Raw genomic sequence first — 14,329 nt, forward strand, 5'->3', positions numbered from 1 at the left:
AATTATTATCCTCCCCACTTTCCTGGACTGGAATAGTCACTCGCACCTTGGCTGAGGTCAACTTAGCAGAGGCCAAAATGTCATTCCAAAATAGCTCTACATTCTTCCAGAGCTCTCCTGATAGAGTTATTTTCAATCACAAAATGACTGCTAACATCGAATTCAATTGCAGACAAATATTCAATTTCTCAACATTCTCAAATAATGCCTTCAGATAAATGGTGAGAGTTCCTGTGCCACAAATAGATGGTCACATTCACCTAATATATATTAGAAACTCTGGGCAAACCGCAGGTGATTTTCCATCCACTGAAATGCATAACTGCGTACTGGCTGAGATACAATGGATTCAATTTACCCTGTGAAATTTAGAGGTCGTAGCATTATACCCTGAGCTAAGTGGAGTTGTTAGGAATAAATTAACTGTTATGTTCTCTATACCTCCCTTTCCTCCATCGAGGCACTCCTGAAATTCTACCTCTTTGATCAAGCTTTTCATCATCTAACTGAATCTCCACTAATGCGACTTAGTGTCATACTTTGTTTATACTTCTCCTGTAAACAGCTTATTGATGTTTCATTATGTTAAAGCACTAGATAAATATACGTTATTGTTGTATTCTTCTTTGTGGTTGAGTTGAAACTGCATTTTCAGGAACCTGAGAAGACATATCTTCCCAACAATTCAACTGGTAAAATTATAGTATGGAAAATGCAGGGAAGGGTGTTTGGTTAAGAAAAATAATTTACAAAGCAGGCAGGAGAAGACACGTACTTTTTAAATACTCACATTTTCTTCTATTGGAAACAGGAGTCAACAAGAATTGGTAAACACCATGCTCCCTCCACTAATCTTGCTGTTAATCATTACCTCATTCACTGGAATAGAAGTTTCTGCATTGAGGAAGAAACGTCATGACCATCTCAAACACATCCTTCAGAGTCATGACCAAGAATCTGATATGGCAATGGTTTCTTCTGCAAATTCTGACTTTGCTTTCAACCTCTACAAAGAAATTGCTAACCACAGCAGCTCTAACATTTTCTTCTCCCCACTGAGTATATCCACCGCTTTAGCCATGCTATCCCTTGGCACCAGATCCGCCACTCGTGAGCAGCTTTTCAAGGGACTTCACTTCAATAACATGACCGAGGAAAGAGTAGCAAAAATGAACAGAGGCTACAAGCAACTTCTGCATGCCCTAATGGCAGAACACAATGAGCTTCAGCTATTTACAGGAAACTCTCTTCACATTCAAAAAGGTTTTGATGTGTTGCCAAACTTTCTAAATGAGACTCGGAAATTTTACGATGCAGAAGTGTTTCCTTTAGATTTTAACCTGGATCCTGAAAATGCCAGGCTGCAATTGAATGATTACGTGAAAAAGATGACAAAAGGAAAAATTGAAAACATGTTTTCCCAGATTGACCCTTCAACTAAAATAATGCTTATTAACTACATATTTTTCAAAGGTAAATCCATTTTTGTCATTGAATGTTTTATATGTTACACATATTAGTACGAAGAATTATTATTCTAAATGTGATTATCCATTATGGAAAATATGCAGTTCAAACAAAATAAGTTACGTCAGCTAAGATGTTGAAAAGCTCAGAATCTGGTAAACACAGCAGTCGATGTGTAGTTCTGTATAGAATAGGAGAATACAGGTATTTACATCTTAGAAACATTTGAAAATGAAATGAAAATCGCTTATTGTCACAAGTAGGCTTCAAATGAAGTTACTGTGAAAAGCCCCTAGTCGCCACATTCCGGCGCCTGTTCGGGGAGGCTGTTACGGGAATCGAACCGTGCTGCTGGCCCGCCTTGGTCTGCTTTCAAGGCCAGCGATTTAGCCCTGTGCTAAACAGCCCCTTTTTAAAAAAAATGTATTTTATTACAAACTGTATCAAAAAGGGTACAACAATTAAACACCCCAGAAGACATACTTCCCAGAAATCAACTATACAGTCTGCACAAATTTCCACCATCTCATCAGGCAATGCATTTCAAATCCTAACCACTTGCTGCATTAAAAAGTTTGTTTTTCCTGATGCCGTCTCAGGTTCTTCTGTCAATCGCCTTTTATTTGTGCCCTTCAATCACTGGAAACCGTTTCTTCGCATTTACTCAATCTAAACCATTCATGACTTCAACACCCCAATCAAATCTTCTCTTAACTTTCTCTCTTCTCAGGAGAGCAACCCAAGCATCTTCAGTCTGTCCATATTCCTGGAATCATTCTAATTTTGCTAAATTTCTTCTCCTCTCCCAATTCCTGTGGATAAGCAATTCTGGAATTGAGTCTTCAAATTTGATCCTCCATGGCCTCACTACCTTCACTGTATTGTAATCTTTGCAGAATAAAGACTCCCTTGCTTTTCCCTGTGCTAATGTTGGGCTAACACTTATTGTGTGCGAATTATTAAGATTAACTATTTAGAGGGAGTTTTACCAACAACTGAAGAGCTTTCTGACATTTGGATAACATCTGTAGGTCCAAAGGATTCCATCACATCTGTAGCTGCTATATTTAAACAGGCAGGCCCAGGAATGAGGTGCTCGGTGAGTGAAAAGTGACAATACCAAGGACTAAAAGTTGCAACATTTGATTGTAAGACTGCTGTTTTATTAGAAAAGATCAACCATTGACAGTGAGCATCACACCAAAGGGCTGAAATTCGCAAGTTATGTTCCACCACTGTAAGATTTGAGGAGCAGGAGCCCCTGCTGCCTGAGGCAGATAGGTTAGCCCCATCTCAAAGGGACACGGTCATTACCATCTTTGGAGTCAGTGCATCATGCCTGTAAGGGTGGATCATCAGTGCCCATCCCAGAGGAGGCTGGGAATATCCGATATTTCATCATGCTGCTGCAGCACAGCAGAGAAGTTCCAGATAGGGCCTCACAGTACATAGCCGCACAATGCTTCAGCTCTCAAACTGAATATCAGGCCATGCCTGTAGAATGGAAGGTCCACATCCCCACCAGCAGCTCCACCTCTCCGAGACGATGTATCTTTTGTAGTTTTTATCAGACCCCTAACGGAAGACACAGGCTCCCAATAGACATGTGGTCCAATGAGCAATCAATGATGGAATCTGCTTCCTTGGGAAATGCTAGAACTTCCCCAGACATACCTCCTCTGAAGTTGAGATAACCAGCAGATGATCACACATACCCATCTCTGGAATCTTCTGGCTTCTTTTCCAGGGAACAAAATCCTAGTGGAACCAAATTCTGCTCCATTTTCGATCAATAGGAGTTTCAATGGAGATGGACCAAGAGCCAGTGTAGAATTTCAGGCTTCAAGTGTGTTAGAACAGTGTAACAAATAAGCTCATATCTGCTTTCCACTCACTACTACTCTTTCAGAATCAATTTGTCAGAACTAATACTGCTATATTACCAAATTCTGCCATATTTCTGTCCGACAGGAAACTGGAAGCGCCCATTTAATCCCAAACTTACTCACGAAACATTCTTTAATGTGAATAAGACCATGAAAGTAAAAGTTCAAATGATGCACCAAAACAACCGGTTCAGTGTGATACCTGACCACTATCTTTCCAGTAGTGTAATAAAATTTCCTTATGTTGGAAATGCATCGATGATCGCCGTCTTGCCTGCAGAAGGAAAACTGGAATACGTGGAACAAAAACTTTCCCGAGAAACATTTGAAGAGTGGCTCCACCAACTTAGCCACCGCAGGTAACTAAGATCTCATTCCAAACCATCAGGCTAAATATGTGAAGATTCTTTTTCTCAAATTGGTATTTCTACCAGTACAAGTATTAAATGGTTTAAAATGTTTTTTGCTTGTGTTCAATAATTCATTCAGCAGACATCGCTATGAACTCTCCTTTCCAAAATTATCATTGTCAATATCCTACGGGCTGAAAAATATCCTCATGGAAATGGGTGTGAGAGATCTATTTACAGATGATGCTAACCTATTTGGAATAAGTGCAAATACAAGTCTGAAAGTTTCACGGGTAAGTTCATTAAGATGTAAAACATTTTCTTCTGAACTGGCACTTGCATACTTGGGATGTATCTATGTGTATATTAACTAGAATGAAAACCAGCATACTACTTCACAACTTCAGTTTTTGTTAACTAACTGAAATCAGACCTACCTAACATACTTGATATTTCAAAAAGATAGTAAGCCAGGAAAAGATGGTGAAGTTGCTCTGTTAGTTATGAATGCCATTTGTAAAGTAGTGAGATATAATCTTAGTTCTGAAAATCAAGGTGTAGAATTGGTTTGGGTAGAGGTAAGAAATAGAAAAGTAAGGAAATCATCGGTGTGGGTATTTTATGGGCCCCCTAACAACCATAACACTGTAGGATGGGTGTATAGAAAGAAGTAGTGGTGGACTTTGAGAAAGGTACCACAATAATCATGGATGATTTTGTTTGGCAAAGGTAGCCTGGAGGAGTTCATAGTGAGTATTTGGGTCAATTTCTTAGGGCAGCATGTTCTAGAAGCAACCAGAGAGCAGACTCTTCCAAACCTTGTAATCTGCAGTGAGACAGGATTAATGAATTACCTCATGCTAAAGGAGCTTCTAGGGAGGTAGCAGTGATCAAAAAAAAAAGTTAATTTTGCATTTCGTTTGAGAGTGGGAGAGGTAGGTCTAAGACTAGTGTTTTAAACTGAGATGAAGATTATGCTGGTTAAAGTTCATAGAACCCCTACAGTGCAAAAGAAGGCTATTCGGCCCATGGTGTCTGCACCAACCCTCTGAAAGAGCACTATACAGAGGCTCACTTTCCCGCCCTATCCCTATAACTCTAACACACCTAACCTGCACATCTTTGGACACTTAGGCGCAATTGTAGCATGACCAATCCACATAACCTGCACATCTTTGTTACTGTGCGCCTGAAGGAAACCCATGCAGAGAAGGGAGAATATGCAAACACCCAAGGCCGGAATTGAACCCGGATCTCTTGGCACTACGAGACAGCCGTGCTAACCAATGTGCTAAGGTGAACTGGGAAATTAGATTAAAGGGTAAGATGGTAGAGATGCAGTGACAGACAGTTAAGGAGAGACAGTTTCAGAACTGTCAGGAAAGATATCTTTCAGTGAGAAAGAAAGGCTGAATGAGAAGTACGCCCCAGCTGTGGCTAACTAAGGAAGTTAACAAAAGTATCAAATTGAAAGAAAAAGCATCAGTTCTGTAAAGAAGCGTGAAAGGTCAGAAGATTGGACAGAATTGTTTTTAAAAAGCGCAGAATGATTAATGAAAGGAATGAGAAGAGTATGAGAGAAGGTTAGATGGAAATATAAAATCAGATAATAAAAATGTCTTCAAGTATTTAAAAAGAGTATCTAAAATGAACATTGTTTGTCTAGAGAGTGAGTTGAGGAATTAATAATAGGAAGAAAGGAAATGGCAGAAGCATTGAACAGATATTTACATCTGTCTTCATTGCAGAAGACATAAATAATATCCCAGAAATATTTGTAAATCAAGATGTGAAAAGGAGGAACTTAAAACAATTACAATCATCAGGGAAAAGGCACTGAGAAAAATATTAGAACTAAAAGCTGATAAACCAGGACCTACTGTTCTGTGTCTTAAGGTCTTAAAGGAAGTGGCTGCTGAGATAGTGGATGCATTGGTTGTAATTTTCCAAAATTATGTAGATTCTGGAGAAATCAGATTGGAAAATAGCAAATGTAACTCGATTGAAGATAGACGGAGAAAGAGAATACAGGTCAGTTAGATAATCTCTGATATAGGGAAAATCTAGACTATTATTAAGGAGGATATAACGGGACACTTAGAAAATCTTAATGCGATCAGGTAGAGTAAACATGGTTTTGTGAAAGGGAAATAGTTTTTGACAAATTTATTTGAATTTTTTGAAGAAGTAACAAGCAATATCGATAAAGGGGAACTTGTAAATGTGCTTTATTTGAACTTACAAAAGGAAGTTGTTGAGATGCCACATAACATGTCCCTACATAAAATAAGAGTTAATGGTTTATTAATAATATATTGGCATAGATAAAGGATTAGCTAGCCAACAGAAAGCAGAGAGCAGGGATAAATTGGTCATTTTTTGGGTTGACAAGGTGGAACTAGTGGGGTGCCATCGGAAATCAGTGTTGGGGCTCAACTATTTACAATCTATATTAATAACTTGGATGAAGGAACAGATATTTAGTTGCTAAATTTGCAGATGACAAAAATAGGTAGGAGAGCAAATTGTGAAGAGGAACTAAAGAGTAGAAAATACAGATAGGTTTAAAGAGTGGACAAAATTTCATTGGAGTATAATGTGGGAAAATCTGAACTTGTCCACATTAACAGAAAGAATGGAAAAGCAGTATATTATTTAAATGGAAAGAGAGTGCAGAACTCTGCAGTACAGAGGGATCTGGATGTCCTGGTCCATGACAAAAAGTTAGCACACAGATACAGCAAGTGATTAGGAAAGTAAATAGAATGTTGTTGTTTATTACAAGGGAAATGGAATATGAAAATAGGGAATTCCTTCTACAGTTGTACAGGGTGTTGGTGAGACTGCATCAGGATTAGTGGGCACAGTTTGGTCTCCTTACTTTAGAATGGTTAAAATTGCATTGGAAGGGGGGCAAGGCCTGAGCTCAGAGAGGGTAGCATGCACTTGGAGACTCTCCATTAAAAATACTTTTTTCTAAGTGCAATGGACAATCGAAAGCTTGAAAAGTTAACAACTCAGCATAGGAAGGCACTTCCTATAGGAAGGGAGTATAGTGAGTTGAAAAGAAGGGACCATTGGGTGAGCGATGAGAGAGTCGGAAGGAGAGAGAGAGAGAATACCTGAGATGCAGCGGGCTGACATTGCATGTAAGGCGGCGGCGGCGGCTTGGAGTAGACGCTGTATCTCGGGGGCTCCCGCGCAGGCGCTGGCACTTCGGACTTATCGGCCCGGCAATGGAGTCTGGGGATCGAAGATTGTGGCGAGGGAGCAGAGGTGCAGACAAGTTCAAGGCAAGTTCAGCGGGGCCCAAGCCAGGCCATTGTGGAGCTCAGATCCAGGCAGGCAGCTAGACCAGGAGGATCATGTTCACCAACATCCCCCTGAGAGAAAGAGAAGAAAAGTAAAGTAAACTAAAGAAAAATAAAACGAGGGAAAGAGAGAGTACGTTGAGGAATATAACGGTCCCTTGGTGTGCGTAAAAGAAAAGCTGGCTTCCGAGTACCGGCGACGGTGTTGTGCTAAGCAGACTCACATAAAGTGGCTCCCCTCCAAGCCCAGGAAGAAAATGGGCACATTTAGAAAAAAAAATTCCTCAACAGCCAAGAAAAGTTGTCAGCAAACAGGCGCTCGAGGGGCCGAAGAGATGGCAGAAGCAACGGAAGGAACCCCAACCAGCAGGCGGGACGAGACGGCAGACACATGAGGGGAAGGGGCGCCGATCACCCAGGAGAGAGGATGGCCAATGACCCAAGCATCAGCCTCCCACACCCCTTCCCTGCCCCACCACCTGGAGATGGATGGAAGAGCTTCATGATGAAGGAGCTGACCGCCATGAAGGAGGCAATCAGGATAGAAATCCAGGTGACAGTCAAGGTGGCGGTGGCGGAGGCAATGGCCACCATGCAGAAGGCAATCGATGGGCTGGGGAAGAAAGTGGCGACTCAGGAGAGGACTATCCTTGACCTGGAAAAGGCCTCGACAGACTAGAGCGACAGAAATGTCGCCCTGGAGGCAGAGGTAAAAAAGTTGGTGGCGGTCCAGGAGAATTTAAGGGAAAAGTCGAGGACCAAGAGAACAGGTCCCGATGACAAAATATCCAGATCGTGGGCCTGCCAGAAGGTATCAAGGGCAAAGACCCAACGGACTACGTCGCCCAAATGCTGGGCGACTTAATCAGGAAAGAGAGCTTCCCTAAACCTCCTGAGCTCAACAAAGCACACAGGTCACTCAGACCGAAACCAAAGGCCGGGTAGCAGCCAAGGGCGGTTATCGCAAAGCTCCACTGATATCAGGACCGTGAGGGGATCCTGCGGTGGACATGCCAGATGAAAGTGAGCACCTGGGAAGGATACAAGATCAGTATTTATCAGGACATTGGGGCAGAGCTGGCAAAACGCAGGGCTTTGTTTAACCAGGCGAAGTTGGCTCTGTACAAGAATAGGGTAGACTGGGTCATAGAGAGAAGCGAGGACTGGGGAAGGCAGGTGAGGGTTTAAACAGGGAAAACAGGCAGTCAGCGGACATAAGGGAGAGGCTAAGCCTGCCCTGGGAGGGGGCCACCACACACGAGCAGAAATAGCTAGCACAGGAAGACAGAAAGCAAGGGGGACCGCGGCGTGGGTGGGAGGGGGGGGGGGGGAGAGGGGGCAGGGAGAAAAGGGACGTGGAAGGGGAAAGCTCGGGGGATACGGGGAATGGACGATGCAGGGAAGGGGGGAGAGAGGAACACAAAAGGAACGGAGCAGCAAAAAGGAGTTGGGTTCAGTACGGGCCTCAGCGAGTGAGGAAGAGACTGAGGATACAAGATGGTGCCGCAAGCAGCCACTTTGGAGGGTCCCTGGGCAAAGGGAGACCCCGGTGTGCAGGGGCGCCCCGACATGGCATACACACAGTTGGCGGCCGTGTTGGGTGCCCCACTGGACAAAGGGAAACCCCGGCGCGCAGGGGCCCGGCATCATGGTGCGAATGGCGACCGCGGCCATTTCGGACGCCCCTCTAACAAAGGGAAACCCTGGAGTGCAGGGGCAGATCCACCAGGCAAATATGGTTGATGCCCCAGGAGTGGGGGGACAAAACCTCCCACCAGGATTATCACCTGGAATGTTAGGGGACTTAACGGCCTGGTGAAAGATCCAGAGTCTTTGCACACCAAAAAAGTCTGAAAGCCAACATAGTCTTCCTGCAGGAAACACATCTGAGAGAGAAGGACCAACTGTGGGTAAGAAAGGGCTGGGTGGGACAGTCTACTATTCGTGTTACGGGACAAGAGCTAGGGGAGTAGCCATATTGATTAGTAAGAGGACGAGGTTCAGTGCGACAAGGACGGTTATGGATCAAGGGGAATGGTACGTCGTGGTCAGCAGTGTCCTGAACGGGCATCGGTAGTTCTGGCCCAACTAGGATGACACAGCTTTCATAAAAAGACCGTGGCGAAAATCCCCGACATTGTCATGCACTGACTGATTATGGGGGGGCGACTTCAACCGTGTACAGGACACAATGACAGACTGATCAAACCCCAGATCGGGGAAATGGTTAGGGAACTGGGAACATTCATGGAACAGATGGGGGCAGTGGACCCATGGTAATTCCTACACCCCGGTGAGAGGGAATTTACGTTCTTCTCGCCAGTGCACAAAGCATACTTACGGATAGACTTCTTTGCATTGGGAAAGCAGTGCATCCAGGAATAGTAAGAGTGGAATATTCCATGATAGTTAACTCCGACCACACTCCACATGACATGGACGTGAGGTTGGAGACAGGCCGTGCCTAGCACCCCACGTGGAGGTCGGACAAGGACCTGCTGGCCGACAAGGTCTTCTGCCAAAAAATATCACAAGCCATAAACGAGCATGTTACAAATAACTATAATGGGGAAGTTCTGGGAGGCACTGAAGGCAGTGATTAGGGGAGAGATGATAGCCTACAAGGCACAAAGAGATAGGGAAGAGAGGGCGGCCAGGCAACAACTTAACGACTCCATTCTGGAAGTCGACAGAAAATACTCCAAGGCCCCAACTGTAGAGCTTTACAAAGGCGAGGATGAGCCGACTCTTTGAGGGGGTAGAGGATGTTTGTGGGGGGGGGGGGGGGGCGCAAACCACGTTCATATGTTTTGGTCCTGTCCAAAGCTGGAGGGGTATTGGAGGGAGGTGTTCAGGGTAATTTCTAAGGTGGTACATATGAGGCTTGAGCCAGGTCCTCTGGAGGCCATTTTTGGGGTAGCGGATCTGCCGGGGTTGGAAGGGAGTACGGAGGCAGATGTTTTAGCCTTCACCTCGCTGATCACTTGAAGGCGGGTCCTGTTGGGGTGGAGGTCAGTTTCTCCACCCTGTGCCCTTGCGTGGTGGGGCGATCTGTTGGAGTTTTTAACACTCGAGAAGGTGATGTTTGAGTTGAGGGGAAGGATGGAAGGGTTCTACAATTCATGGGCTTTGTTTATTGTGCACTTTCAAGAATTGGATGATATTGAACATTAGGGGGGTTTTGGGGTGGGGGATTGGTTAGGCTGTGTATGTTGTTGGTGACTATGTATGAGTGGATGGTAGATTCCTGAATCCTTTTCTTTGATGTTTGTATTTGAAATGTTGAGGGTTGTTTGGGGGTTGGTGGGATGGAGGAAATTATGGCCAGGGGACTGACATTGTATTTGTTACCGTTGATTGTTTGTTGGTGGATGTAAATTTGGATGAAAATGCGAAAAAGGAGGAGAATAAAAATATTTTAAAGAAAAGATGGAGATGAGGAGAATTATTTTTCTCCCAGGGGAGTGTGAGCCTGTGGAATGCTCTTTCCCAGCGAGCGATGGAGACAGCATCATTGAATATTTTTAAGGTTGAGTCAGATAAATTCTTGATTGACCAGGGAGTCAAAGGATATAGGGAATAGACGGGTAAATAATGTTGAGGCTGCAATCTGATCAGCCATGATCTTATCAAATGGCAGAGCAGGAGCAGAGCCGAATGGCCTACTCTTGCTCCTAATTTGTATGTTCATAGGTATCTTCCTTGGCTTTGGGGTCAGTTGACGAGCATTCCTCAGAATCCACAGCAGCAATGGTCAGAGGCTAAAGAAGAAAAAGGTAACACTGGGATTGGAAGCTGCTCATCAGTTGAAGGCTCTAGTGGTGAGAAATTGGGAGGAACACGAAATTTACCTCACAGACAGGGGCCACTCAGCCCATCCTGTCTGTGTCAGCCAACAAAAGCTATCCAGCCTAATCCAACAATCCACCTCATAGTCTGTAGCAGCATAGTTTATGGTACTTCAGCTGCCTATCCAAGCATCTTTTAAATGTGATGAATGTTTCTCCTTCTACATCGTTTTCAAGATGGTGAGTTTCAGACCCCAAGCACAAAAGAAATTCTACTCAACTCGACTCTAACCTTTCTGCCAATTGCATTAAATTCATGCCCCTGCTTATTGACCACTTCGCCAAGGGAACTACTTCTGTCCTGTCCTATCTATCTAGGCCACCCCAATGTTATACAACTGAATTAATTGCCTCAGCCTCCTGTATTCCAAAGAAAATTCAATCTTTCCTCATAGCTAATTTTCTCCATACCTGGCAACGTCGTCATAAATCTCCTCTGTATTGTCTCTTGCGTGATCACATCCTTCCTATATTATGGCACTCCAGCTGACTATATACTATTTATGGACTGTGGTTCTGATCTCATCACATTTGCCACATCTACCCTATTAGATCCTTTCATAATCTTAAAAACATGTATTTGATGGCCTGATAATCTTCTCGTTTCTGGAGAAAAGAGTCCCAGCTTCAGATACTGTGATTATTTCCAATGAAGCTGAGGAGGCAAATGGTAGACGTTGGGGAGATTTTTTTTGAATGGCAAAAGGATTTAATAAAGTTAGTAGGGGAAGTTGATTCCCTCTGGCAGAGGAGTTAGTGACAAGAAGTCAGTAAATTCATTGTATCATGGAGAGTGGGAATGGACACAGATAATTTATTTTCTGCAATGCATTGTGCATGTGAATAGTGGAGGCAGAGACCATAGAGACCAGGAAGCTTGTTGGGTGAAAATATTCACAAGTATACCGTAACGTGAGCAAAAGAAGCGATTTATTGTTGCAGAGCTCTGGGAGAAAGGTCCTAGACCCCGCAGTCTTGCCAGTACACTTTCTCTTTGAGCTGTGGCTTAAACTGGCTTAATATACACTTAGTTCGCATTCTCATTTACATGCAGCCAATCAATTCTCTTAGTATCGCAGTTCATACCAAATTTAGTTATCAATCCTTATTCTCTTGGTATTTCAGTTCATGCCATATATGGCTATCAATTTTTTACACAGAAGCTTACATGTGTCCAATCCATATGTTGCACGTGTGATTATATAAGGTCATAAGGTTATGGGTTGCCAGCCCTAAGGTCATGAGTTGCCAGTCCTGCATGTGGTCGCAGCTGTTTTGACAGCTTAGAATAACAGTTCCTGCAAAAATGGAGAACTGATCATCATTGACTCATTGTTTCTGGAAGATACATCTGTTCGAGTCACTCTTCGTCCAAAGTTCATCGTCTCAGCAGTAAAGCACCATGTAGCAAAAAGCAATCATTAATTCATATTCCATCAGAAAGTTTACACCAACAAAGCTCCTTGGAGCTACTCCAGCTGTGCTTCAGCCAATTTGACAGAGATTCGAGGAATAGCACAATTAGGGCCCAACATGAGGTTTCTGCTGCATTTCTATGACTGTTCCTCTGGCAAAACTAGAGCAAATCCAAGAAATGCTCTGGGGCAAATGGGGAATGATGGGCAAAAATGTGTAATTGTCCATTTTGGCAGGAAGAATAAAAAGCATATTCTCCAAATGGTGAGAGAATGCAAAGAACTAGGGTGTCCTGGTCCATGAATTGCGGAATATTAGTATGTTAGTAAGTAATTAGGATAACTGATGGGATGTTATTGTCTATTGCTAGGGTAATTGAATACAAAAGTAGGGAGATTATGCTTCATTTATACAGCGCATTGGTGCAATTATATCCAGAATACTGTATACAATATTGGTCTAATTTAAGGAAGGACGTAAATACTTTGGAAGCAGTTCAGCGGAGGTTTACTAGATTAATACCTGGAATGGGCAGGTTGCCTTATGAGGAAAGGTTGGGCAGGCTAGCCTTGTATCTGCTGGAGTTTAGGAGAGTAAGAGGTGATTTGGTTGAAACATGAGATTCGGAGGGTTTTTAACAGGGTGGATGAAGAGAGGATATTTCCTCTTGTGGGAGAATCTACAACTAGGGGATGGTCACTGTTTCAAAATATGGGGTTTCCCATTTCAGACAAGAAATTAGGAAGAATCTTTTCTCTGTGTGTTGTGGGTATTTGGAACTCTCTTCCTCAAAATGCAGTGATGTGGAGATGACGGCATTGGACTGGGGTGAGCACAGTAAGAAGTCTTACAACACCAGGTTAAAGTCCAACAGGTTTGTTTCAAATCACTAGCTTTCGGAACACTGCTCCTTCCTCAGATGAATGAAGAGGTATGTTCCAGCAACATATATATAGGCAAAAGTCAAAGATGCAAGACGATACTTTGAATGCGAGCATTTGCAGGTAATTAAGTCTTTACAGAGCCAGAGAGAGGGGTAATCCCAGGTTAAAGAGGTGTGAATTGTCTCAAGCCAGGGCAGTTGGTCGGACTTTGCAAGCCCAGGCCAGATGATGGGGGGGTGAATGTAATCCAAGGTCCCGGTTGAGGCCGTACTCATGTGTGCGGAACTTGGCTATAAGTTTCTGCTCGGCGATTCTGCGTTGTCGCGCGACCTGAAGGCTGCCTTGGAGAACACTCACCCGAAGATCAGAGGCTGAATGCCCTTGACTGCTGAAGTGTTCCCCGACTGGAAGGGAACATTCCTGCCTGGCGATTGTCGCGCAACAACGCAGAATCGCCAAGCAGAAACTTATAGCCAAGTTCCGCACACATTACGGCCTCAACCGGGACCTTGGATTCATGTTTCATGTCGCATTACATTCAACCCCACCATCTGGCCTGGGCTTGTGAAATCCTACCAACTGTCCTGGCTTGAGACAATTCACACCTCTTTAACCTGGGGTTACCCCTTTCTCTGGCTCTGTAAAGACTTAATTACCTGCAAATGCTTGCATTCAAAGTATTGTCTTGCATCTTTGACTTTGTCTATATAAATGTTTCTGGAACCTACCTCTTCATTCACCTGAGGAAGGAGCAGTGCTCCGCAAGCTAGTGATTTGAAACAAACCTGTTGGACTTTAACCTGGTGTTGTAAGACTTCTCAAAATGCAGTGTAAGCAGAATCTTTGTATGTTTTTGTGGCAGAGGTAGATAGATTCTTGATAAGCAAGGAGGTAGCTGAGTGTCATGAGAATGTCGCTTTAAGAAATGTTTGGCTGCTCATGTTACTGCAGTGATGTCAGAGTGTGGGTGGAGCTGAGCTCTGGCTCTGCTTTTTAGTTTCACTTTGAGAAAAGCTTGGGTGTGTGTTTTTTTGGTTTCGATTTCAGTGTTGGAGCTAAAGCCAGACAAAGCAGGTGTACTATTGATCTCTCTGCCATGAAAAGACTATCTCTTGATCATTTGGTGAATTCAGAATTATAAATGTTTTCAGTAGTGAATGTAAACCT

The 14,329-nt window shown here is 43.5% G+C and overlaps 1 protein-coding gene across 7 annotated transcripts in view; it reads left to right on the forward strand.

The window, feature by feature from the left end:
- The window catches only part of LOC140403327 (alpha-1-antitrypsin-like), a 32,332-nt gene that overhangs the window by 12,198 nt on the left and 5,805 nt on the right, over window positions 1–14,329 (forward strand). For 6 of the 7 annotated variants that reach the window (XM_072491227.1, XM_072491236.1, XM_072491208.1 and 3 more), the window contains 3 exons: window positions 812–1,473; window positions 3,439–3,712; window positions 3,843–3,996. In XM_072491227.1, coding sequence (XP_072347328.1) covers window positions 837–1,473; window positions 3,439–3,712; window positions 3,843–3,996 — 1,065 coding nt within the window. In that variant the 5' untranslated portion in view covers window positions 812–836. The remainder of the gene's footprint in view (window positions 1–811; window positions 1,474–3,438; window positions 3,713–3,842; window positions 3,997–14,329) is intronic. The other variant, XM_072491246.1, reaches the window with a different exon arrangement.

Source organism: Scyliorhinus torazame, chromosome 2 (genome assembly GCF_047496885.1).
Source record: "Scyliorhinus torazame isolate Kashiwa2021f chromosome 2, sScyTor2.1, whole genome shotgun sequence".
Lineage (NCBI taxonomy): Eukaryota > Metazoa > Chordata > Chondrichthyes > Carcharhiniformes > Scyliorhinidae > Scyliorhinus > Scyliorhinus torazame.